This window comes from Jaculus jaculus, chromosome 8 (genome assembly GCF_020740685.1).
Source record: "Jaculus jaculus isolate mJacJac1 chromosome 8, mJacJac1.mat.Y.cur, whole genome shotgun sequence".
In the NCBI taxonomy this organism is placed as follows: Eukaryota; Metazoa; Chordata; class Mammalia; order Rodentia; family Dipodidae; genus Jaculus; species Jaculus jaculus.
Window position 1 is genome coordinate 46,186,863 of NC_059109.1, and position 25,447 is coordinate 46,212,309.

At 45.4% G+C, this 25,447-nt stretch overlaps 1 protein-coding gene across 2 annotated transcripts in view; it reads right to left on the reverse strand.

Moving 5' to 3' along the window:
- Nucleotides 1–211: 211 nt before the first annotated feature.
- Tcp11l1 (t-complex 11 like 1) overlaps nt 212–25,447 on the reverse strand; it is a 41,847-nt gene continuing 16,611 nt past the window's right edge. For both annotated transcript variants that reach the window (XM_045157771.1, XM_045157772.1), the window contains exons 5-10: nt 23,794–24,014; nt 19,310–19,446; nt 15,707–15,894; nt 11,977–12,158; nt 6,424–6,596; nt 212–1,570 (exon numbers count right to left, since the gene is read on the reverse strand). In XM_045157771.1, coding sequence (XP_045013706.1) covers nt 1,368–1,570; nt 6,424–6,596; nt 11,977–12,158; nt 15,707–15,894; nt 19,310–19,446; nt 23,794–24,014 — 1,104 coding nt within the window. In that variant the 3' untranslated portion in view covers nt 212–1,367. The remainder of the gene's footprint in view (nt 1,571–6,423; nt 6,597–11,976; nt 12,159–15,706; nt 15,895–19,309; nt 19,447–23,793; nt 24,015–25,447) is intronic.

Below are 25,447 nucleotides of genomic sequence, written 5' to 3' on the forward strand. Positions count from 1 at the left end.
GCTTTTATTTTTATTTTATTTATTTATTTATTGGGTTTTCGAGGTAGGGTCTCACTCTAGCTCATGCTGACCTGGAATTCACTATGGAGTCTCAGGGTGGCTTCGAACTCATAATGATTCTCCTACCTCTGCCTCCCAGTGCTGGGATTAAAGGTGTGCGCCACCATGCCCAGCATTATTTTTATTTATTTATTTTGTTTTTTTGAGGTAGGGACTCACTCTAGCCCAGGCTGACCTGGAATTCACTATGGAGTCTCAGGGTGGCCTTGAACTCACGGTGATCCTCCTACCTCTGCCTCCTTAGTGCCATTATTTTTATTTTTAAAACAGTCTCATTACGTAGTCCATGCTGGCCCCAGTTCACATTCCTGCTGCCTGAGCCTCTAGAGTGCTAGGATTACAGGCATATGTCATCATGCATGGCTCCATAAATCGTAACTGTTCCCATCCAGGTTCTGGAGAACAAACGTTTGTTTGTTGTAATGGAGCTTCTCTGTCATCCAGGCTGGTCCTGAACTCCTGTGTCCAAATGATTCTGCTGCCTCAGCCTCCCAAGTAGCTGAGACTACGGGGGCGTGTTCGCGGGTCTGGACTGTGTGTGTGTGCACGTAGGGGTTTGAAGATCCCACCCAGGTGATGCATGCTAGGAATCAATCACTGACTGTTGTGCACACTCCCCTGCCAACAAGCTTTGACCAATGAAGCTAACTTGGGCAGGCATGGTGGCACAAGCCCATAATTGTAGCACTGAGGAAGCACAGGCAGGAGGACTGCTGTAAGTTTGAGGCTAGTCTAGTCCACATAGCAAGTTCTAGGCCACACAGGGCTAAATAGACCCTGTTTAAAAAGTGACAAACACAACATCAAGTGACTGGTAGAATAAAAAGGGCTCTGGAGCACTGGCTAGGCCAGACAGGAGAAGCACGAGTGGGGGGCGGGGGTAGACTCGACTCTAGATGGCCCTTCTATGACAAAACACCCGGAGGGAGGAGTGGCAAAAGGTAAAGCCATGGCTTGGTCTCTTTTACTCTTGGTCCCTGTCAGCAGAGGGCATCTGAAGACATGAACTACTTGGGAGGACATGGCTGCCACATGGAGATGCAGCAGGAGGGAGGCACAGGCAGCCAAGCTTAGTGTTATCCACACAACTCAAGATAACAAAAGCTTCCTTGCTTTGTAAACTTGCACTCATAAATACAATCTCTTAGAACCAAATTCAGTGCATTCTTTGTCATTTCAACGGTCTTCCTTTGGATTCAGTGCTGTTAAACAGAAATGTACTACAGAGCCGTTTTCCAAAGCGACGTTAGAGTTGAGGACAGGTGTTCTGGGGCGAGTGAACACCGCGGCTGTAGGGTGCGCACACCTTAGGATGGGAGAAGGATCTTTCTGAGGATGGCGTCGTAGTAGGGGCAGAACACCATCTTGTTATAGTTGACCAGACGAACAAATTTCACAGCAACTTCCTCCAGCTCTTTGTGAACAGGACCCAATCCCCCGGGCACTGCAGGCAATGGCTTCTGATGACCAGAGGCAAGGTGTGCTTCCAAGAAGGCCAGAATTCGGGATCCTGGGGTGGCACAGAAGAGCAACTAGGTATGGCTGCACATACCTCTGACCAAGCCAATTCTTGTCTTAGCTACCACCTCTTTGGAGAATTGTCCCTGGCACTGTCAGCTCAACTACTACCTTGCACTGCTGCATAATCATCCCATGTGTCATGTTCCTCGGCCCTCTACCTCGTTAGTTTTGTGAAGGTAGGATCTTGCTCATGGGTTTCTCTCCTCAGCACCCTGCACAGTACCTGGCAGAGGAGAATGACCCTCAAGAGAAGGTCCAAACACGTCTGTGCATGTCTGGCTGCAGAAAGGGAGTCTGCAGCACTGACGTCTGCCCTCAGGGGAGCAACTCTGGCCACCACACTGAAGAACATACAAAGAGAAAAACGGGAACTACAAGTTCAGAAAAGAAGAGAGGGTAGGGGCTGGAGAGATGGCTTAGTGGTTAAGGTGTCTGCCTGTGAAGCCAAAGAATCCAGGTTTGATTCCCCAGGACCCATGTAGGTCAGATACACAAGGTGGGGCATGCATCTGGAGTTCATTCACAGTGGCTGTAGGCCTTGGTACACCCATTCTCTCTCTTTGCCTCTTTCTCTAAGTAAATAAAATGAAATAAATTTTAAAAGAGGGATAGAGTTGAAGCTACTTCATAGAATGCATACTTAGCACATGCTAGGCTCTGTGTTCCATTTCCAACATTGAAAAAAAAAATTTTTTTTTTAAGAGAGGGCACATGCTCTTGGGAGGTGGAGGTATGAAGATTGCAAGGGTTCAAGGACACCCCAAGACTACACAGCTAGAGGGAGAGCCTGCCTCGAAAAACAAATAATAGGGCTAGAGAGATGGCTTAGTGGTTAAGGAGCTTGCCTGCAAAGCCAAAGGACCCAGTTTCGATTCCTTAGGATCCCCATAAACCAGATGCACAAGGTGGCACATGCATCTGGGGTTCATTTGCAATGGCTAAAATCTCTGGTGCGCCCATTCTCTCTCCCTCTTCTGCCTCTTTCACTCTCTAATAAATAAATTTTTTTAAAAAATTAAGTGAAAATTAAAAAGGACAAAGCTGGAGAAATGGCTCAGTGGTTAAGGTACTTACTTGCAAAGCCTGATGTCCAGATTTAAGTCACAGTATTCACACAAAGCCAGATGTTCAAAGTGGCACTGGGGCTCATTTGCAGTGGCAAGAGGACCTAGTACACCCATGCTCACTCACTCTGTGTCCATCTCAAATACATAAATAATTTTTTTGTTGTTGTTTTTGTTTTTCGAGGTAAGGTCTCGCTCTAGCCCAGACTGACCTGGAATTCACTCTTTATTCTCAGGGTGGCCTCGAACTCATGGCAATCTTCTTACCTCTGCCTCCCAAGTGCTGGGATTAAAGGCGTGCGCCACCACGCCCAGCAAATTTTTTTCTTTTTAAAGGAAGGTGCCCAAGTGCTGTGGTACACGCCTTTATTCCCAGAACTCAGGAGGCTGAGGTAGGAGGATCGCCATGAGTTAGAGGCCACCCTGCGACTATAGAGACTATAGAATAGACTATAGTGAATCCAGGTCAGGTCAACCTGGGCTAGAGTGAAATCCCCTACCTCAAAAAAAAAAAAGTTACGGGCTGGAGAGATGGCTTAGCGGTTAAGCGCTTGCCTGTGAAGCCTAAGGACCCCAGTTCAAGGCTCGGTTCCCCAGGTCCCACGTTAGCCAGATGCACAAGGGGGCGCACGCGTCTGGAGTTCGTTTGCAGAGGCTGGAAGCCCTGGCGCACCCATTCTCTCTCCCTCTATCTGTCTTTCTCTCTGTGTCTGTCGCTCTCAAATAAATAAATAAATAATTAAAAAAAAATAAAAAATAAAAAAAAAGTTAGGACGTGGTTGCACCTACCTTTAATCCCAGCACTTGGGAGGCAGAGGCAGAAGGACAACAGACAGTTTGAGGCCAGCCTGGAGCTACAGAGTTTTAAGGAACCCTTCTGCTAATATTTAATAATCTTTTATTATTTTATATATATCTATTCATGCATTCATTTATTCAAGAGGAAGAGAGATACAGTGTATGAGTATGCCAAGAGCTCCTGCCACTGCAAACAACTTCAAACACAAGTGTCGCTTTGTGTATCTGGCGTTATGTGGGTACTGGGGAATCAAACCCAGGGTGTCAGGCTTTGCAAGCTAGTGCCTTTAACTACTGAGCCATCTGTGGTGGTTTGATTCAGGTGTCCCCCATAAACTTAGGTGGTCTGAATGCTAGGTTCCCAGCTGATGGATATTTGGGCATTAATGCCTCCTGGAGGGAATGTATTGTTGGGGGCAGGCTTATGGGCTTTATAGCCAGTTTTCCCATGCCAGTGTTGGGGGCACACCCTCCTGTTGCTGTGGTCCACCTTATGTTGGCCAGAGGGTGATGTCCACCCTCTGCTCATGCCATCGTTTTCCCCTGCCATTGTGGAGCTTTCCCTCGATCCTGTAAGCCAAAATAAATCTCTTTTTCCCAGAAGCTGCTCTTGGTTGGGTGATTTCTACCAGCAATGTGAACCGGACTGCAACAGTAAAGTGGTACCGAGGAGTGGGATTGCTGCTAGACACCTGACTGTGTGGCTTCAGCCTTTTGTAGCTGATTTTCAAGAGGAATGTGGAAGGAGTTGAAACCTTGGCCTAAGAGATGCCTTGCAGTGCTGTAAGTACAGCTTGATGGTCTATTTTGGTCTGAGCTACAAGACCTGAAGGCAGTAAGAACTATGGACTGTGAGGTTTGGTTTATGAGGGTGAGAAAGAGCTTTGCTTGGATTGGGCTAGCAGTTTGTGTGAGAAGCTTGCTCTTATGCCTGTGTCCTGAGAAGTTGTGCAGGGTTGCTTTGCATAGAAATGAACTGGTGTGAGCAGAGGGATGTGGCACATAAAGAAAAATCTTTGGGTGAACTGTTGCCCGTTCAGCTGCAACTGAAAGATTACAACTTTTGAGACTGGGCTAGCTGACCTGTGCTGGGGCAACAAGAAGAATGTAGACTCTTTTTGAAGGGGCCTGAGTGCTCTAGGTGTGTCCTGTTCTTCAAAGTCTGCTTTATTCCCCCCTGGATTAACAAATTGGCACCCTACCTGGTATCGTGGAGTATAAGAAATGCTGGAAAGAGGGTCATTGAGTTTGCAACAAGGTCTTGTGTTTTGGAAATGGCCATGGGCAGTGTGAAGCGGGTTTGCTGGTTGCCTGCATAGAGACCCCATGGGGCCATGAGGATGGACCGTGGATTGCAGTGGAGACTGTGGAGATGCCGGGACCATGAGATGGCTGCCGAGGAGCTGCCGGCCCGATGAAGTTTCCCAGGACTGTGAGTAGCCTAGCTGGAGGGGTGGAATTGGAATGCCAGAGACTTGTTGCTGGTTAGAATTATCAGACTTGGAGATTTGTCACTGGCTAGAGTTGCTGGACTTGAAGCTACAGAGTTTGATGTTTGCCCTGGTTGTTTTAAATCTTGTATTGGTTGAATGTTTATTTACTATGCTCAATGCCATCTTTTGCAGTGTGAATACTTATTCTGTGCCATTATGGGTTTTTTGAGGTTATTTTTTGGTATTACGACTCAGTTAAAAGATCTTGAACTATGGGGATGTATGAACATCATTGGAATTGATAAAAACTATGGGGACTTTTAAAGTCAGACTGAATGCACTGTATTTTACATCATGTATGGATATCAGTTTATGGGGGCCAGGGGTGGAATGTAGTGGTTTGATTCAGGTGTCCCCCATAAACTTAGGTGTTCTGAATGCTAGGTTCCCAGTTGATGGATATTTGGGAATTAATGCCTCCTGGAGGGAGTGTATTGTTGGGGGCGGGCTTATGGGCTTTATAGCCAGTTTTCCCATGCCAGTGTTTGGCACACCCTCCTGTTGCTATTGTCCACCTTATGTTGGCCAGGGGTGATGTCTACCCTCTGCTCATGTCATCGTTTTCCCCTGCCATCGTGGAGCTTTCCCTCGAGCCTGTAAGCCAAAATAAAACTTTTTCCCAGAAGCTTCTCTTGGTTGGGTGATTTCTACCAGCAATGCGACCCAGACTGCAACACCATCTCTAGCACAATAATATTTAAAAATTTTTTAAAGTTATTTATTTTGCAAGAGAGGCATATGGAGAGAGAGAAAATGGGCACACCAGCACCTCTAGCCACTCAAATGAACTCCAGATGCATGTACCATCTGGTGCATCTGGCTTATGGAGGTACTAGAGAATCAAACCTGGGTCCTTAGGCTTTGCAGGCAAGCTCTTTAGCTGCTAATCCATCCTCTAGCCCACACAATAATATTTTATTTTTAAACAAATTTTTCCATCTCAGCTTTTTTTCCCTTTGATTCTCCAAAGTAGGGTCTTGCTGTAGCCCAGGCTAGCCTGGAATTTACTATGTAGTCTCAGGATGGCCTCAAACTCATAGCAATCCTCGTACTTCAGCCTCCCAGGTCCTGCAATGAAAGTTGTGCGTCACCACGCCTGGCCATTCTCAGCTATCTTAATAACTACTAATTTCAGCATTCTACACGCTAACCTTACCACACACAGTCCTCTTGGCTACCTTGTCAGGTTGGTATTTGGTGGCATCTCCTTTCTAGAGATGCAGAGACCCAGATGTCAAGTCATTTGCCAAATGACACAGAAGCGCTGGAACAGGGATCTGAGCCAAGCAAGGCTTGTGATTCTGAAGTTGGAACCTTTGAGTTAATGATGGCTATCTGGTTGTTTGCCCATCCACTTTGTCATCCTAACTACTCTATGGTAATGAATCACTCTCTCACCCATCAACCCCTCCCACATTTATTAAGCATGGCCTACTCTCAGCCCCTCAGAGGGCATGTGCCTGCTGCACATTTCGCTCTACACATACCCATGATCCGGCGAAGGGGGTCATCAAGACTGGCCACGGCCAGGATCTGGCCCTTGAGAGCAATCTCCTTGTCCACGGAGAATGGGGAGGCCCCACACTGGGAGAGGCAGCTGCTCACCTCCAGGCACACTTTCTCCCCAATGGAAGTTAGGGCATCCTCTAAATGGAAGGAGCTGAAACAGAGAACCCAGAGGAAAAGAGGCCATGAATATAACATACGTATCCTGCCCTGTCCCGACAAGAGCCACCGCTCGCAGGAGGTTTTGTGTGGCTTTCTTTCTGCTCCCTCACCGCCAAGGGTGTGTGCACTGCCTAGGGAAGACTTTCCTTCCCTCCCTCCACCACACAGGACTGTGGGAGGGGACCAGTTCAGATTATACTAGAACCAATGATCCAAAGCACAACTTGCTAGTTAATGTGATGAAATGCACTTGGAACTGACTTATGACTATCTTGAGACACTTTTTGTGAGGAATACACAAGAACCCAAAATTCTGGTAGTTACGGAACAGGCATGGAAAAAAAAATTAAATTTGATGTTCTTTCATACCTTTGGGCATTTATTTATTCATTTATTTGGTTTTTCAAAGTAGGGTGTCACTCTAGCTCAGGGGAACTGGAAACTCTAGGACCTAGGTTGGCCTTGAACTGATGGTGATCTTCCTACCTCAGCCTCCTGAGTGCTAGGATTAAAGGCGTGCGCCACCACACCTGGCTTTTTTCCCGTCCTTCTTTCCTTCCTTCCTTCTTCCTTCTTCCTCCTTTCCTCTCTCTTCCCTTCCTTTCCCTCCCCTCCACTCTCTTCCTCCCTCCTTCCCTTCCTTCCTTTTGTTTCTTTGAGACTAGATCTCACCTAGAACTAGCTTCAATTTGACTATGTAACCAAGATTGGCGTTTTTGTTTTGTTTGTTGAGGTAGGGTCTTACTCTAGCCCAGGCTGACCTGGAATTCACTCTATAGGCCTTGAACTCACAGTGGTCCTCCTACCTCTGCCTCCTGAGTGCTAGGATTAAAGGCACAGACCACCATGCCCAGCTATTTTCAGCTATTTAAAACAATATCTACTGTTTACTATTTAGAATGTATTAGCTGCAAACTAACAGTCTTTCTGGGGAATAAGTGAGCAAGGCTGGGGCTCAATGCTGCTACCAGCTTTGTGCAGCCCTCTTAACAGCCAGACTGACCCCAGCCACGCTTGGAGCAAGCTCAGCAGTCAAATCCTTCATTCTGCAAGGATGAGTGCATGGGGTACTTCCTAGGAATCTCTGCATCGGGCCTTGTCACATGCATGGCTTTGCTACAGTCGTTCAAACAACCTGGTGTGCTGTAAACCATAGCGTCATCTAACAGGGCCACGCTGAGGGGGCCATTGCTAGAGAATTCACAGCACTGACATGTTCATGCCCAGCACAGTGACACTACTGCATGATGTTGTCATCTCCAAGTTCACACTTAGGATCCATGCAATCAAGTTACCAAAAAAAAAAAAAAAAAAGGGCTGGAGAGATGGCGTAGCGGTTAAGCGCTTGCCTGTGAAGCCTAAGGACCCTGGTTCGAGGCTCGATTCCCCAGGACCCACGTTAGCCAGATGCACAAGGGGGTGCACGTGTCTGGAGTTCGTTTGCAGAGGCTGGAAGCCCTGGCGCGCCCATTCTCTCTCTCTCCCTCTACCTGTCTTTCTCTCTGTGTCTGTCGCTCTCAAATAAATAAATAAAATTAAATTAAAAAAAAAAAAAAAAGTCATGTGTACTGTCGCACACTGTCACAACATCCCCATGGGTCACCCTGAGACTACATAGTACATTCCAGGCCTGGGCTAGAGTGAGACCCTACTTTGGAAACCAACCCCCCCCCAAAAAAAAATCACCAAAAAAACCAACTCCTCCTATGTTTGTTAGTTAGTTTTTTGAGGTAGGGTCTCACTCTAGCCCCAGACTGACCTGGAATTCACTCTGGAGTCTCAGGGTGAACTCTCAGCAATCCTCCTACCTCTGCCTCCCAAGTGCTGGGATTAAAGGCGTGCGCCACCACGCCCGGCTTGTTTCTTTCATGAATTCATTTGCATGTGTATCTGTGGGTGTATGTTTGGAGGGCTGAGGAGTTACCAGTGCTCACCTACTTTGACAGGGTCTCTTGCTGCTGCAAGAGTCTAGCCCACAAATGGCTTTACATAGATGCTGGAGAATTGAACCCAGGCCAGCAGGCTTTGCCAGCGTCTTTAACTACTGAGCCTTCTCTGTAGCCTTCATTATGTTTTTATTTTATTTATTTTTTTCCAAAGTGGGATCTCTCTCTAGCCCAAGCTGACCTGGGACTCACCCTGTAGTACCAGGATGAGGCCCTGGCATGCCCATTTTCTCTCTTCTCTCTAATCTCTACCTATATCTGCTTGGAAATAAATAAATAAAAGTATTTAGGGGCTTGGGAAATTGTTCAGTGGTTAAAGGCACTTAACTTGCAAAGCCTGACAGCCAGGGTTCAATTCCCTAGTACACACGTTAAATCACACACACTAAGTGGCGCATGCGGAGGCAGTAGGCCCTGGCATGTCAATACTTCCTCTCTGTCTCTTTCTCTTGCTATCTTTCTCAATAAATAAAATATTGTAAAAATATATTTTGTGACATACAAACCTACACATACATATATGCATGTACACATAAATTGGTACCTAGTTAGTATGTGGGTATATGTTTCCATATTTTACAAAATATAATTTACATAAATAAACCTAGTAAACATTATGGTATTACTCAAAACTTAGGCCAAGTGCCATGTCCACCGTATTTTTTTTTTCCGGAAATCCAAATTAGAATTGAACTTTTCTATTGGCTTCTGATTATCTTGTACTTAGTTGGCCTTACATTTTACTCTTCTTTTTACATATATATTTCTCCTATCATATTTAAGCTCCTTGAGAATGCCATGTGGTTTTCAGTTCTATGTCTTGGAAAGATCTAGCATAGTGCCCTCCTCACATGAATTATATTCTTTTTTATTTATTTATTTGAGAGAGAGATAGATACAGAAATAGGCAGGTAGAGAGAGAGAATAGCTGTCCCAGGGCCTTTCAACCCTGTAAACGAACTTCAGATGCACATGCCTCCTTGTGTATCTGGCTTACGTGGGTTCTGAGGAACCAAACCAAGGTCCTTTGGCTTTGCAGGCAAGCACCTGAACCACTAAGCCATATCTCCAGCCCCCAAATTATAGTCTTAACTATATCATAAAATTAAACTGAACTTATATTTCTTTATATTAACCTCAACAAAGAAAGGAATCATTCCTTTCCAAAAAGAAAGAAAGAAAGAAGGAAAGAAAGGTTTTGTGATGGGTACACACGTGGCCCATGGGCCATGGATTAGATGTGCCTACAAGTAATATGCAAAGGACAGGAACCTTTGGTTCCTATGGGGACACCTCTGAGGAAGAGAGTCTGTTTCTTCTGTGGCCTTTCTCTTGCAAAAGCCACAGCTTAAAGCAACTAACTGATGTGGGGCCCAGTTACTGGTCATGCTGGTTTCTTCCAAGGTTGTGTTTTTACTCCCAGTTGGTTGTGAAACCAGTATTTTTTACCTTTTTTTTTTTTTTTTCCAAGGTAGGGTCTCACTCTAGCCCAGGCTGACCTGGAATTCACTATGGAGTCTCAGGATGGCCTCGAACTCACAGAGATCCTCCTACCTCTGCCTCTCGAATGCTGGGATTAAAGGTGTGCGCCACCATGCCCGGATAGTTTTTACTTTTGAATGTGCATATTTGTATGTATAACGTGTGCATGTGGGCTCATGTACATAGAGGCCAGAGGTTGACTTCTCTATCGCTCTGCAACTTGCTTATCGTTAGCACAAGGTTTCTCATTTGAATCCAGAACTCACCAACAGGCTGGTCTAGTCAGTTGGCTTCCCCAGCAGAGCTCACTAGCTCCGGGATTACAGGCAGGCGCCTTCACGCCTCACACTTACCCGGCTGCTGGGCATTGCACTCAGGTGCTCATGTAGCACGGTGAGTGCTTTATCCCACCGAGCCATCTCTCCTGCACCAGGGTGGTGTTTTGGGTTTTTCCAGGTAGGGTTTCACTCTACCAAGGCTGACCTGGAACTCACCCTGGCTTTGAATCCACAGCAATCCTTCTTCCTCTACCTTTTGAGTGCTGGGATTAAAGGTGCGCATCACCACATCTGGCTCCTACTTATTTATTTTCAAGCAGAAAGAGAGAGAGACAGGGATATAGAGAGAAAGGAAAGACAGACATAGAGAGACAAAAAGAGAATGGGCACAATAGGGCCTCTCACCATTGCAAAGAAATTCCAGATGCAAATGCTACTTTGTGTATCTGGGTTTACATGCACACTAGGGAATTCAGCCTGGGTTGTCAGGCTTTGCAAGCAAGCACTTTTAACCATTGAGCCATTTCTCCAACCCTCCCAAGGTATTTTTTTAATTGAATAAGAATAGGGTTGAAGTTATTAGGACACATTAAATACAGGTAAATCCCAGCAAGGCATGGTGGTGCTCACCTACAATACCAGCACACAGGATACTGATGTAAGAGGGTTGTCATGAGTTTGGTATAGAATGACTTCTTGCTTAAAATACACACACACGCTGGGCGTGGTGGCGCACACCTTTAATCCCAGCACTCAGGAGGCAGAGGCAGGAGGATTGCTGTGAGTTCGAGGCCACCCTGAGACTCCTCAGTGAATTCCAGGTCAGCCTGGGCTAGAGTGAGACCCTACCTTGAAAAACAAAAAGCAAACAAACAAACAAAATACACACATACACACCCAGGACTGGGGAGATGGCTCAGAGGTTAAAGGCACTTGCTTGCAAAACCTGCCAGTCAAGGTTCCTCAGTGCCCATGTAAAGACAGATGCACAAAGTGGTAAATGCATCTAGAGTTTGTTTGCAGTGGCAAGGGGTCCTGGCATACTCATTCTCTCTCTCTCTAAAATAAATAGATAAATAAATGAACAGCCAAAAAAGAAAAGAAAAGAAAAAACCCTCCCAAATATAGGTAAGTTCCAACTTGTGAGCTTTTATTTATTTATTTATTTTTATTTTATTTGTTTTTTTTTTTTTTTTTTTTTTTTTTTGAGGTAGGGTTTTGCTCTAGCCCAGGTTGATCTGGAGTTCATTATGTAGTCTCAAGGTAGTCTCAAACTCCTGCCTACTCCTACTCCTGCCTCACAAGTGCTTGGGATTAAAGGTGTGTGCCACCACGCCGTGCTTGCCAACTTCTGAGCTTTGCATGTCAGTTTGGTATGCAAGCATACACTAGTCCATAGAAGATGAACTTACTGTGGGGTCCTCATCACAACTGTGAAAACAGGGCTGAAGCTTTGCTAACCCTGTAGTTTACTCTAACTGTGACCCACAGGCATGAATGAACTAGTCCCAGGCTGCAACCTTCACCAGGTGAACAAGTCGTTTCTCAGCTCCTGGACGGTGGCCTTGCACTGGAAGATTCTATCCTAGTGTGTTTGTTCTCTGTCACCCACTGCTTCCACCCATACACTAAAGGTCCACTTACTCCAGGGACCCCAGCCACTTACGGTAGATGCATATCCATTAGCAGGATCTTCACGATCATCTTGAGTTTCTCAGCCAAGTCAGCCTTGCAAGTAATTCCCGGGGCTGCTGTGCTGAACGTGACCAGCAGCACAGCCCCCAGGATGGTCAGCTGCTCTACCTGGAGCTGGAGCTCTTGGAACCGAGCCTGGTCCATCAACACTGTCTGCAATGAAAACAAGCGGTCACAGCTCAGCAAAGGCTCATGTTGGCCAGCAGGGGGCAGTGGGGCTGCAGCCTCCCACTTGCCTCTGGGTGCCTTTCGGTATTTCTGAGACTGATTTCAGAGCTACAGGGTAGCCTTGTGTGAGTGAGCTCTGCTCCATCTCAGTGCTCCTCCTGCAGAGAAAAGCATGGCCACACTTACTAACGAGCTGAGGTGGGCATGTGTGTGTAAATCCAGGCTCCATTGCTTCAGAGTAGTTTACCCCAGGCAAGTCTAACTCTGAGGGCTATGCAAATGGAAAACCCTACTTTGCAGGCCTACTTGAAAGATGAAAACGATTGGTCACATACTGCTCACTTAGGACTTGCAGCGGTAGAAAGGCAAGGGTAATGAGAACGGAGCTGGGGTAAAGTATTCCTCCCGGTTTGTCAAGGACTCTTCAGTTTTGAAAGGGAATCTCCAAGTTTTGTGATGCCCTTCTCAGTCTCCACAAACGAGGACGCAACCCCTCACAGCAATGGAGGGTGCACACAGCACAGACTGGACTCTCGAGAACTGATAAATGAGGCGGGCTTGGCGATCTAACCTGGAATCCCAGCACCAGAAGACTGAGTCAAGAGGATTGCTAAGATACTGGGCATGGTGGCGCACACCTTGGATCCCAGCAGTCGGGAGGCTGAGGTAGGAGGATCATTGTGAATTCAAGGCCAGCCTGAGACTACCGAGGGAATTCTAGGCCAGGCTGGACTAGAGCAAGACCCTACCTCAAAACAACAACAACAACAATAATAATAAATAAGTAAAATAAAATAAAAATTCAAGGCCAGCCTGAGAAAGAGTGAAATCCTGACTTAACTATCTGGGGGCATGGCTCAGAGTTGCTTGCCTAACAGACCTAAGGCCCCAAGTTCAAACTCCAGACCACCAAAAAAAACCAAGCCTCGTAAGTGAATAAAGACTGCAAAAACTGGCAAGCAAACAGAATAAGACATACAGCAATCTACAGCCCTGAAAGGCAGTCAGTGAGAGGCTCACTATGATTGCTTCTCACGTGTGAAAGCCATGGTCCTGTCCCACCAGAGACCCGGTGGAGGGGGTGAGGGAAAGAACAGCCGGAAGACTGGGTAGAAGCCTCATCAGACCTGACTTTTTACAGGTTCATGAAATGAACTTTAAGAACTGGTAGAGGGACTGGGAAATGGCTCATGGGTTAAAGGAGCTTGCCTGCAAAGTCTACCAGCCTAGGTTCAATTCCCCAGTACCCACGCATAGCCAGGTACACAGAGTGGTGCATGCATCTGGAGTGCATCTGCAAGGGCAAGAGGTCCTGGTTTACCCACACTTTCTCCCTCACTCTGTTTCTGTCTTCCCTCTGTCTGCTGAAAAAATAAATATTTAAAAAAGAAAGAATGAACAAATGAACTAAAGGCCAGAAAGATGGCTTAATCTATAAGATGCTTGTGTCACAAGCACAAGAACTTGGGGGTCGGTCCCGGCATGCACTTACAATCCAGTGCTGAGGAGGCAGAGACAGGGGCTCCCTGGAGCTCACTGGCCAGTCAGGATATATCCATGTATAATAACTACTTTTGTGTATGATGTGAAAGCAGAAGGAAGACTATTTGAGAGGAGAAAACAGACCAATAGGCAGGAAGGTAGGGGCACTGAATATGAGCAAAGTACAATGATATGTACGAAAATATAATAATGAAGCCCATTATTTTGTACACTGAAAACTTCACTTAAAAAAAGAAGTAGGAAAAAAAAAAAAAGAGGAGCAGGGCATGGTGGTGCACGCCTTTAATCCCAGCACTTGGGAGGCAGAGGTAGGAGGATGGCCATGAGTTCGAAGCCACCCTGAGACTACAAAGTGAATACCAGGTCAGCCTGGGCTAGAGTGAGACTCTACCTTGAAAAACCAAAAAAAAAAAAAAAAAAAAAAAAGAAGAATTAGGGCCAACCATGGTGGTGTATGACTCGAATCCAGCACTCACTTGGGAGATAGAGGTAGGAGGATCACCTTGAGTTCGAGGCTACCTTGAGACTACATAGTGAATTCCAGGTCAGCCTGGGTTAGAGTAAGACCTACCTCACCCCCCCCCCAAATAATAATAAAATAGTAATAAATAATAATAAAATAATAAAAAGAGGCAGGGATGGCTTGGTGGTTAAGGGACTTGCCTGTAAGGCCAAAGGACCCAGGTCCTATTCCCTAGGACCCACATAAGCCAGATGTATAAGGTCATGCATACATGGGGAGTTTGTTTACAGCAGCTGGAGGCCCTGGCACACTCATTCATTCTCTCTCTCCCTCTCTGAAATAAATAAGTAGCTGGAGGCTACAGAGATGGCTCAGTGGTTAAGGCACTTGTTTGCAATGCCTGATGGCCTAGGTTTGATTCCCTAGTATCCACATACAGCCAGAAGCACAAAGTGGCACATGCATCTGGAGTTCATTTGCAGCAGCTGGAGGCCCTGCTGTGCCCATTCTCTTTGTCTCCTCTCTATCTCTCTCTGCTTGCAAATTAAATATATATGTTTGGTTTTTTTTTTAAATTTGTTTATTTTTATTTATTTGAAAGTGACAGACAGAGAAAGAGACAGATAGACAGAGAAACAGAATGGGCACGCCAGGGCCTCCAGCCACTACAAACGAACTCCAGACGCATGCGCCCCCTTGTGCATCTGGTTAACGTGGGTCCTGGGGAATTGAGCCTTGAACCGGGATCCTTAGGCTTCACAGGCAAGCGCTTAACCGCTAAGCCACCTCTCCAGCCCATGTTTGGTTTTTTTTGAGATAGGGTCTCACTCTAGCTCAGGCTGACCTGGAATTCACTCTGTAGTCTTGGGGTGGTCGGTAATCCTCCTACCTCTGCCTCCCAAGTGTTGAAATTAAAGGAGTGTGCCACCACACCCGGCTCAAATAAAAAAATGTGTGTGTGTGTGTGTGTGTGTGTATTTTTCTTTTTTCAAGGTAGGATCTCACTCTGGTCCAGGATGACGTGGAATTAACTATGTAGTCTCAGAGTGGCCTCGAACTCTCGGTGATCCTCCCACCTCTGCCTCCCAAGTGCTAGGATTAAAGGCATGTGCCACCACGCCCAGCTTAAATAAAAGTATTTTTAAAAAACAAAACATGTTTCTTAAAAAAAAAAAAAAAAAAGAGTTCAGCACCCCAGGATGACATATGAATAGTTAGACTACCCAGCAAAACTGTGGTGGTTGATTCAGATGTTCTGAATGCTAGGTCCCCAGCTAATGGCAATTGGAAATTAAAACCTCCTGGAGCAGTATATTGTTGGGGATCAGCTTGTGGGTGTTAGAGCCAGCTTCCCCTTGCCAGTGTTTGGCACACTCTCCTGTTGCTGTTGTCCACCTGATGTTGGCGAAGAGGTGATGTCTACCCTCTGCTCATGCCACTGTTTTCCCTGCCATTGTGAAGCTTCCCCTCAAGTCTGCAAGCTAAAATAAACCCGTTTTGCCCACAAACTGCTCTTGGTCAGGTGTTTTCTGCCAGCAACATGAAGCTCGCTGTAACAAGAACCTACCTCGGGGAAAGGTCTCTGGAGGTGGTCCCATTTCAGAAGCTTCAAGTAGGCATAATTCTGGACAGCAACAGGGGTCAACTCCCCAGAGCCAGCAGCCTCTCCCCCAGCTGGCAGGGCATGTTTGCACTTCTGAGTCATAAGGTCATCTGAAGCTTCTTCTAGCCACTGAGTGACAAAGTCCAGGGAATCTGAAAAGCAAAGCTGCAAACATTACCATGACGCTTGCTTGGCAGGGTGGCTTCTTGGCAGAGTCTTCTGGTAGTGAAGTACAGCGTTGCTCATCACAGTTGCATGACCTCAGGCAAGTCACCATCCTACAGGAAACTCCTGGTCTAAAGATAGGCTGACACAGCACCCAGCTGGCCTACACCCACCTGTTACACCTTCCTTCCCACTCTCTTCTCCTGACCACCGCACATGATACCACTAGAAGCTATTGCTACGACACCAAAATTCTGGCCCAGAGACAGATGGGACAGATCAGCAAGAGCCCCTGTGTAACATAACCTCCACATTGAGGATGGGCTTTTTCCTGCCCTTGGTCTTCCATATCAGTCTGGGTCCCACATGGCCTGGTATTATCTCTGCACTTGGAGCCTGTCAGTCAGGGGTGTCCTCAGGTCGCTCTCAGCAGCCATTATGCTCCGTCTGCTTTTCTGGGCTGAGTACTGCAGCAGGTACCCTGAAGGATACACAAACAACGAGAGGATCTTGTCCCCATCATGAGTGGAGCCAAAAGCATGTCTCGGGTCTTGGAGGTGGGTGTGGCAGCTGCAATGGAGGCCTCTTTCACACTGAGTAGGCAGCTGACGTTGCAGCCACCTTCTGCTCTTCCCAGGTGAAGAAGGGTGCACCTATGTTCTCTGTCAGCACCCTACCCACCCTACCCTTAGCCTTCTGCAGACAGTGTGCCCTGTGGCCCACCACCTTGGCATGGAGGTCAAGTTCTCAATTTTGAGGACCACAAATTATACAGGGAGGGTTTACTTCAGCTGAACCTGAGCTTCGGGTCCTGACTACCACTGTGCCCTTACGAGCCTCCTCAGAGGCTCCACAGGCCTGGCTGGGATGGGCTGTGTGTCAACCAATTCAGCTATTGCTCCTCTGCTCCTTCCTGACACCTCCTGGCCCAAAGCATCTTAGCTGAGAGACTGAGGGAATCAATTTTTGGGGACAGTGATTTAACTAATCTGGTTAGGCAACACAATCTACTCAGAGCCTGCCATTTTCCTCTTTTCACCAGCAAAGCTAGAGGCTCCATGCAACTCATCACAAACTGAATCTGAAAGCAGCCTAGAAATGCAATGCAGTTTTAGATCCAGCAGTCATTTGTCTCCCTGCAGTCAGCTGTGAGGATCGCAAAAATGACTTTTCCTTCCCAGCGCTCGGGAGGCTGAGGAAGGAAGGTCGCCACAAGCGCTACACAGTGAATAGCGGGCTAGGTGATGGCTAAGTGGTTGAAAGAATTTGCTGTGCCAAGCCTGAGTTCAGATCCCCAGAACCCACATAAAGGCAGATTCTAGCAGTACCCACACTTTTAGCAATGAGAGGCAGGCTGGAGAATCCCAAAGTTTACAGGCCAGCTAATGTGGCAGTTATAGTAGCAAAACATGAGAGCCCCCATTTTAATCAGGACAGAAGGTGAGGACCAACACCTGAGGCTGTCCTCTGTCCTTTACACACATGCTGTGGCATGTGCATGTCCAAATGTATCCCCACACACACTGACCTTTACACACGTCAGGACATGTGCATGTATACACACACACACACACACACACACACACACACACACACACACACACAAATTATTTTTCCTGGGCTGGAGAGATAGCTTAGCGGTTAAGCGCTTGCCTGTGAAGCCTAAGGACCCCGGTTCGAGGCTCGGTTCCCCAGGTCCCACGTTAGCCAGATGCACAAGGGGGCGCACGCGTCTGGAGTTCGTTTGCAGTGGCTGGAGGCCCTGGCGCGCCCATCCTCTCTCTCCCTCTATCTGTCTTTCTCCCTGTGTCTGTCACTCTCAAATAAATAAATAAAAACTGAACAAAAAATAAAAAAAAAGAAAAATTATTTTTCCTGGTTGTAAAAATAGACTGGTGCATATAGAGCAGAAGTAAAAAGAAATTTCCTGCTTTACCCAAATGGAAGAGCAAAGCAAATGAACATAAGGGGTTTGTCATGATTTGTAAGACCCAAAATATATTTCAAAGTGGTATTTTCCTTGGGAAAAAATTAATTTAGCAATCTTCATTATTTTCTTTTCCTTCCCTTCTCCTCCCTTTCCCTTCCCATTCCCTTTCTTCCCCCTCTCCCCTCCCCTTCCCTTTCTTTTTACTTCCCCTTCCCTTCCCTTCCCTTCTCTCCCCTCCCCTCTCCACTCAAGACAGAGTTTCATGTATCCCAGGCTGGCCTTGAATTAGCCAAAGATGACTTTGAACTTCTGCTCTTCCTGCCTCCAGCTCTCAAGTGTTGGGATTATAGGTATATACCACCACACTCAGTTTTATGTGCTGCTGGGGATTGAATTTAGGGCTTCATGCGTATTAGGCAAGTTCTCTACCAACTGAGCTATTTCCCCAAGCCCATTTTTTATATCCTACATTGCTCTTGCATGTCAACTAGGTTTTCTTTTTAATGTTTAATAAAAAAAAATTTTTTTGTATTTTTGTTTTTCTAGGTAGGGTCTCACTCTAGCTCAGGCTGACCTGGAATTCACCATGTAGTCTCAGGGTGGCCTACAACTCACAGTAATCCTCCTACCTCTGCCTCCGGAGCACCGGGATAAAAGGCTGAAAGGTGTGCGACACCATGTCCTGCTCATTAACAGTTCTTCTTTGTGTTGTTTCTTTGAGATAGGATCTCACTCTAGCCCAGGCTGACCTAGAATTCACTCTATAGCCCAGACTGGCCCTTGATTGAACTCATATTGATCCTCCTACCTTAGCCTCTTAATTTTTTTCTTTTGTTGTTGTTGTTTTTTCCAAGTAGGGTTTCACTCTAGCCCAGGCTGACCTGGAATTCACTAAGGAGTCTCAGGGTGGCCTTGAACTCTTGGCAATCCTCCTACCTCTGCCTCCCAAGGGATTAAAGGCATGCATCACCATGCCCGCAAGCACCCAACATTTTTAACATGGTCTCCGTGTTTGTAAGGCAAACACTTCATCAATTGAGCTATCTCTCTCCAGCCCCAATGCTTAACAATTCCAGATGTAGTCCTAAGATCTTGTGATTTTCTTTCCTCAACTTAGGCTATCCACAAGTATAATTATTTTTTTTTGGGGGGGGGTGAGGTAAGGTTTCACTCTAGTCCAGGCTGACCTGGAATTCACTATGTAGTGTCAGGGTAGCCTCGAACTCACGGTGATCCTCCTACGTCTGCCTCTGGGATTAAAGGCATGCACCACCACACCCAGCTTTTTTTTTTTTTATTAGGCAAGATCTCATTCTACTCCAGGCTGATCTCAAACTCACAACAATCCTCCTATATCAGCCTAGCGAATCTTAGTTTTGTTTTGAAAACAGTTATGTAATATGCAATAAACTATAGCAACTAGAATGGAAAAAACACCAGCAATGAAGAAAACCATAAGGCATTAAACTTACTTGGCTGTTTCTCCAAAACCTCCTGAAACTTCTTCCTCTCATATTCAACAGACTGCTGCATGAGGTGTGGCCTAATGCTCGTGACAGCAAAGTTCGCCATGTCTACTTTCATTAGGTCCAACACAGAAAATATGGCCCTGAAAGAAAAGAAAGTGTTTTTGTTTTTGTTTTTTTTCTCGAGGTAGGGTCTCACTCTAGCCCAGGCTGACCTGAAATTCACTCTGTATTCTCAGGGTGGCTTCAAACTCATGGCAATCCCCTACCTCTGCCTCCCCAGTGCTGAGATTAAATAGGCATGCACTACCACACCTGGCTCAAAGTAAAGATTATGAATGAGCCAGGTGTGGTGGTGCACAACTGTAATACCAGTACTGAGGAGGCAGAGGTAAGAGGCAGTGAGTTTGAGGCTAGCCTGATACTACATAGTGAATTCCCGGTCAGCCTGGGCTAGAGACCCTACCTAAAAAACAAACAAAAAAATAAAAATTTGAACCAGGCAGCTGTGAAGTAAACAGTTTAAGAGCAGCAAGAGAAATCTGGAAAATTATGAGAAAAGTAGATTAAAAGAAACGAATTTAAAGAGCACAAACATTTAAATAATGGGCAGAAAGAAGGACGTTTTCAAGCTGCTTCTTGTTCCCATGTCCTCACCCTGTGCTCTGAAGTTTGGCTCTGGGTCAGCCCTCATGGTAGCCATAGAGGATGGACAGAGCCCACAACAGGAGATGAAGACCTCTGGCTCACTCTCACATAGGTTAATTTTCTGAGCAAAGAAAGAAAATCAACTCTGTCTTGTCTTTCTTTCCTGTTCCCCAGTATCTCATAGCTTTTAGATGTGTTTTGTGCTCTGGCTTAGGTGGTGCCTCTGCTAGCTCACACTGACTGTACCCAAGGGGCAAGCTCCTGACCTGAGGCTGAGGATGGCTTCCATCCTATCCAGTCCTCACCACAACCACTGAGAGCTGTTGGGCTACAGAGATGGCTCAGTGGTTAAGGTACTTGCCCAGTGAGAGCTACTAACTTGCTGGATGTAACCAAGAACCCAAGGTTCAGGCGTAGTTATAGCCATGAACAAAAGTAGGAATAGGATTAAAGTTCTCCCAGGCCACATGACCCTTTAAAATGCACTGTTTAGGGAGGGAATTACCATAGGATATATTTTATAATCATGGAAAATGTTAATAAAAATTAAAAAAAAAAAAAAGCACTGTTTAGGGCTGGAGAGATGGCTTAGTGGTTAAGCGCTTGCCTGTGAAGCCTAAGGACCCTGGTTCGAGGCTCAGGTCCCCAGGTCCCATGTTAGCCAGATGCACAAGGGGGCGCACGCGTCTGGAGTTCGTTTGCAGAGGCTGGAAGCCCTGGCGCGCCCATTCTCTCTCTCTCTCCCTCTATCTTTCTCTCTGTGTCTACTGCTCTCAAATAAATAAATAAAAAAATGGACAAAAAATATTAAAAAAGAAAGAGAGGGAGGGAATTACCATGGGATATATTTTATAATCATGGAAAATGTTAATAAAAATTAAAAAATAAAATTAAAAAAAAACCTCAAAAAAAAAAAAAAAAAAGAAAGAAAGAGCCAATAGTTGTGGGAAATAAAGAGTGTGAAGAGATCCTTTAAAAAGAAAATGCACTGTATAGGCTACAGAGATAGCTCAGCAGTTAAGGCAATTGCCTGTGAAGTCTAAGGACCCGGATCTGATTCCCCACTACCCATATAAGACAGATGTACAAGGTGGTACATATGTCTAGAGTTCATTTGCAGTGGCTAGAAGCCCTGGTGGACCCACTCTTTCTCTCTCAAATAAAAATATAAAATGCACTGTATGTTTAAGCTCACCTACACACATAAATTATGTGTGATAAAGAAAACAGTCTGGAAAAAAAAAAAAGAAAACAGTCTGAGGAATAATCAAATCCTTCTCTGGGGCTGAAGAGATGGCTTAGATGCTAAGCCTGATGACCTGGGTTCCTCAGCACCCACATAAAGCCAGATGCCCAAAGTGACCCATATACCAAGAGTTTGTTTGCATTGGTAGGAGGTCCCAACACACCCAGTCTCATTCTTTTTTTTCTCTTTCTCCCCAAATAAATAAATAAATATTTTAAAGCCTTCTCTGCATTCTGAGCCCTCCCACTGCTATTCTGTCCATCTCCAAAATCCACTGGCAGCCACTCTTCCTGGGAAGTATATTGTCTCTCCTGGAAAGCACTCCCAATAGTTCTCTAACCTACCCATGGAGTCCACAGGCCACTGCCAGCCAGATGACTGGGAGTAATCTCCTATATATTTCAGTTCTGTACAATGTTTGTAAAACTTGGATCTGTAACTTTTCTTTAAAAAAATCAAAGCTGGGAGCTGGGGAGATGGCTTTGCAGTTAAGGCATTTGCCTGCGAAGCCTAAGGACTCAGGTTCCATTCCCCAGGACTCACGTGAGCGAAGTGCACAAGGTGGCGCATGTGTCTGGAGTTTGTTTGCAGTGGCTGGAGGTCCTGATGAACCCATTCTCTCTCTCTCTCTGTCTGCCTCTACTCCTCTCTTTCTCTCAAATAAATAAATAAATAAAAGTATTTAAAATAATCAAAGCTGAGCATTCCCTTTAACTGCAGTACTTGGGAGGCAGAGGTAGGAGGATCACTATGAGTTGGAGGCTACCCTGAGACTACATAGTGAATTCCAGGTCAGCTTATTAAAGAGATGGCTCAGCAGTGAAAGGAACCTGCTTATAAAGTCTTGATGACCTAGGTTCCATTCCCCATTAACCATGTAAAGCCAGATACACTAAGTGGTGCATGCATCTGGAGTTCATTTGCAATGACAGGAGGCCCTGGTGTACCTATAATCTCTTTTTCTCTCAAATAAAATTCTTATTAAATATTTTACTTTTATTTATTTATTAGAGAGAGAGAAAGAGGCAAGTAGAATGAGAGAGAATGGATATGCCAGGGCATCCAACCACTGCAAATGAACTCCAGACGCATGGGCCACCTCGTGCATCTGGCTTATGTGGGTCCTGGGGAATTGAACCTGGGTCCTTTGGCTTTGCAGACAAGTGCCTTAATCTCTAAGCCATCTCTCCAGGCCCTCTCAAACTCTTTTTAAAAAAAATATTTTATTCATTTTTATTTATTTGAGAATGACAAACAGAGAAAGAAAGAGGCAGATGTGTATATATATATATATATATATATATATATATATATATATATATGTAGAGAGAGAGAGAGGGAGAGGGAGGGAGGGAGGGAGGGAGAGAGAGAGAGAGAGAGAGAGAGAGAGAGAGAGAGAGAATAGGTGCAGCAGGGCCTCCAGCCACTGAAAACAAACTCCAGATGTGAGCGCCCCCTTGTGTATCTGGCTAACGTGGATCCTGGGGAATCGATCCTCAAACCAGGGTCCTTAGGCTTCACAGGCAAGCACTTAACCACTAAGCCATCTCTCCAGCCTTCAAATAAACTTTTTAAAAAAGTTTGTTTGTGTTTTTTAAATCAAAAGGCCAACAACCTGAGCCTGCACAACCACACTCAGCTGGGAGTCAGAAGCATTGCTAGCTTCCTTGTTTATCGGAGAGAGCATCTCACAATGTAGCCCAGACTGGCCTTCAACTCAAGTGTCTTTTCATCTTCCTACCCCAGACTCCTAAGTACAGGGAAAACTTCGAATGTGGCTCTAAGTGATAAAATTCTCTTTTTTTTTTTTTTTTTTTTTTTTGAGGTAGGGTCTCACTCTAGCCCAGGCTGACCTGGAATTCACTATGGAATCTCAGGGTGACCTCGAACTCATGGCAATCGTCATACCTCTGCCTCCCTAGTGCTGGGATTAAAGGCATGCACCACCATGCCTGGCTTAAGATTCTTTTTTTTGAAAAATATTTTATTTATTTATTTGAGACTGAGAGAAAGAAGCACAGAGAAAGAGGGAGGGAAGGTAGAGAGTGGGAGTGCCAGGGCCTACAGCTGCTGCAAATGAACTCCAGACGCCTGTGTCACCTTGTGAATCTGGTTTACATGGGTCCTGGGGAATCAAATCTAGATCCTTTGGCTTTGCAGTCAAGTACCTTAACCGCTAAGCCATCTCTCCAGCCCTCTTAAGTGATAAAATTCTTAGGTTTCTGTGTGTCAGATGTTTACTTTAATAATATTTTTATTTTTATTTATTCTTATGCTTTGGTGTGTCAGATGTTTATTTTAGTAATATTGTTATTTATTTATTTATTTGAGAGAGAGAACGGAAGTGCAGTGCCAGGGCATCTAGTCACTGCAAATGAACTCCAGATACATGCCCACCTTGTGTACCTGGCTTACATGGATCCTGGGGAATTGAACTTGGGTCTTATGCCTTTGTAGGCAAGAGCCTTAATGATTAAGCCATCTCTCCAGCCCATGTTTACTTTAAAAAACACTTTTTAAATGCATGAATCCCCAGACTTCAGAAAGTTTAAATCTGTTTTCATTTAGGTGCACTATGATGGACACATTTCCATACCTGAAAAGGGGCACTATTTCCTTGATGTCCTTTAGTCTCTTCACTTCCTCATCTCGAGCAGGCGCACACAGTGTCCCCATCATGTCAATAATGAATTCTGCCAGCTTGGAAATATCTAGGGCCCCATTCTCTGCTTCCTGCCTGATCAGGTCCAGGTCTAAGACTTCTGTTATCTGGTTTCTTAGTCTAGTGTGGCCAGGCAGCAAGAAAGACAACAGTGTCTAAAAGAGAACACAGCAAAGTTTAATCACAACTTCTTAGTCAGACATCATTTTTGATTATATATAAAATTGATAACTATATATTTATTTTATTGTTTTGTTTTGAGGTAGGGTCTCACCCCAGCTCAGGCTGATCTGGAATTCACTATGTAGTCTCAGGGTGGCCTTGAATTCATGGTGATCCTCCTACCTCTACCTCCCAAGTGCTGGGATGAAAGGCATGCATCACCATGCTCCGCTGATAACTATACATTCTTCCTGTAAGCAGTATGAGGTGACCTGTAAAAATGGTTCGCTACTCCACCCAGAAAACCCCACAAAATCATGCAAGTCAAGAGGTTGAAAGCTCCCTTTCACTTTAAGAACACCTTGAAAGACTAAGGAGACAGCTCAGCAGTTAAAGGTGCTTGCTTGCAAAGCCTGCCATCATGAGTTCAATTCTCCAGTGCTCATGTAAGCCAGATGCACAACACGGTGCATGCACCTGGAGTTCATTGGCAGTGACAAGAGGCTTTGTATTGTAGTCAGCTCCATGCTGCTGGGATGAACCCCCAAACCAGACACAGTTTATGGGAGGAATAGGATTTATTTCAGGCTTACAGATCCAGGGGAAGCTCCATCAATGGTGGAAGAAGTTGGCCCCTTCACCAAATCCAAGCAGAGAGTAAAACCACCAGGAAGGCTGGAGAGATGGCTTAGTGGTTAAGTGCTTGCCTGTGAAACCTAAGAACCCCGGTTTGAGGCTCAACTCCCCAGGACCCACGTCAGCCAGATGCACAAGGGGGTGCACATGTCTGGAGTTCGTTTGCAGTGGCTGGAGGCCCTGGCACGCCCATTCTCATCTATCTCTACCTGCCTGTCTCTCTCAGCCTATCACTCTCAAATAAATAAATAAATATTTTTTTTTTAAAATTGTAAAAAAAACAAAAAACAAAAACCACCAGGAGCCTCACAAGCAAGCACAGAATCAACAGCAGGGAACCCCAGGCAGAACTCATGCTGCATACTGTAGGCTGAAATTCAGCTCAGTCCCCAGTGACACCCCAGGGCTGGACCCCAGTATCCACCCACAGTGACACCTCTTCTAGCCACATAGCTCGAAATCCAATTTACAGGATTTTTACATTAAAGCTTTAGTTGTATCTGTAGCACAAGAGGAAAAAAATAACCATATGGCAATTTTCAATGTAGTTTCCACAAAGCCAAATAGGAAAGAATTTTTTATATATTTATCAATGCAGCAAATGTTGATTAATACTTCATTTTCCCAATTCAGCGTTTCTGTAGGTTCATTTATCCATTAAAACATTAGAACCTACCAATAACGTTCATCACAAAGAATCAATCCCAATCTATATCCTTGAAAAGCTATAAGTTAGGCAAAGTCTATTTTTTGATGCTTCCACCTATTCTTGGCTAAAACTTAGAATCTT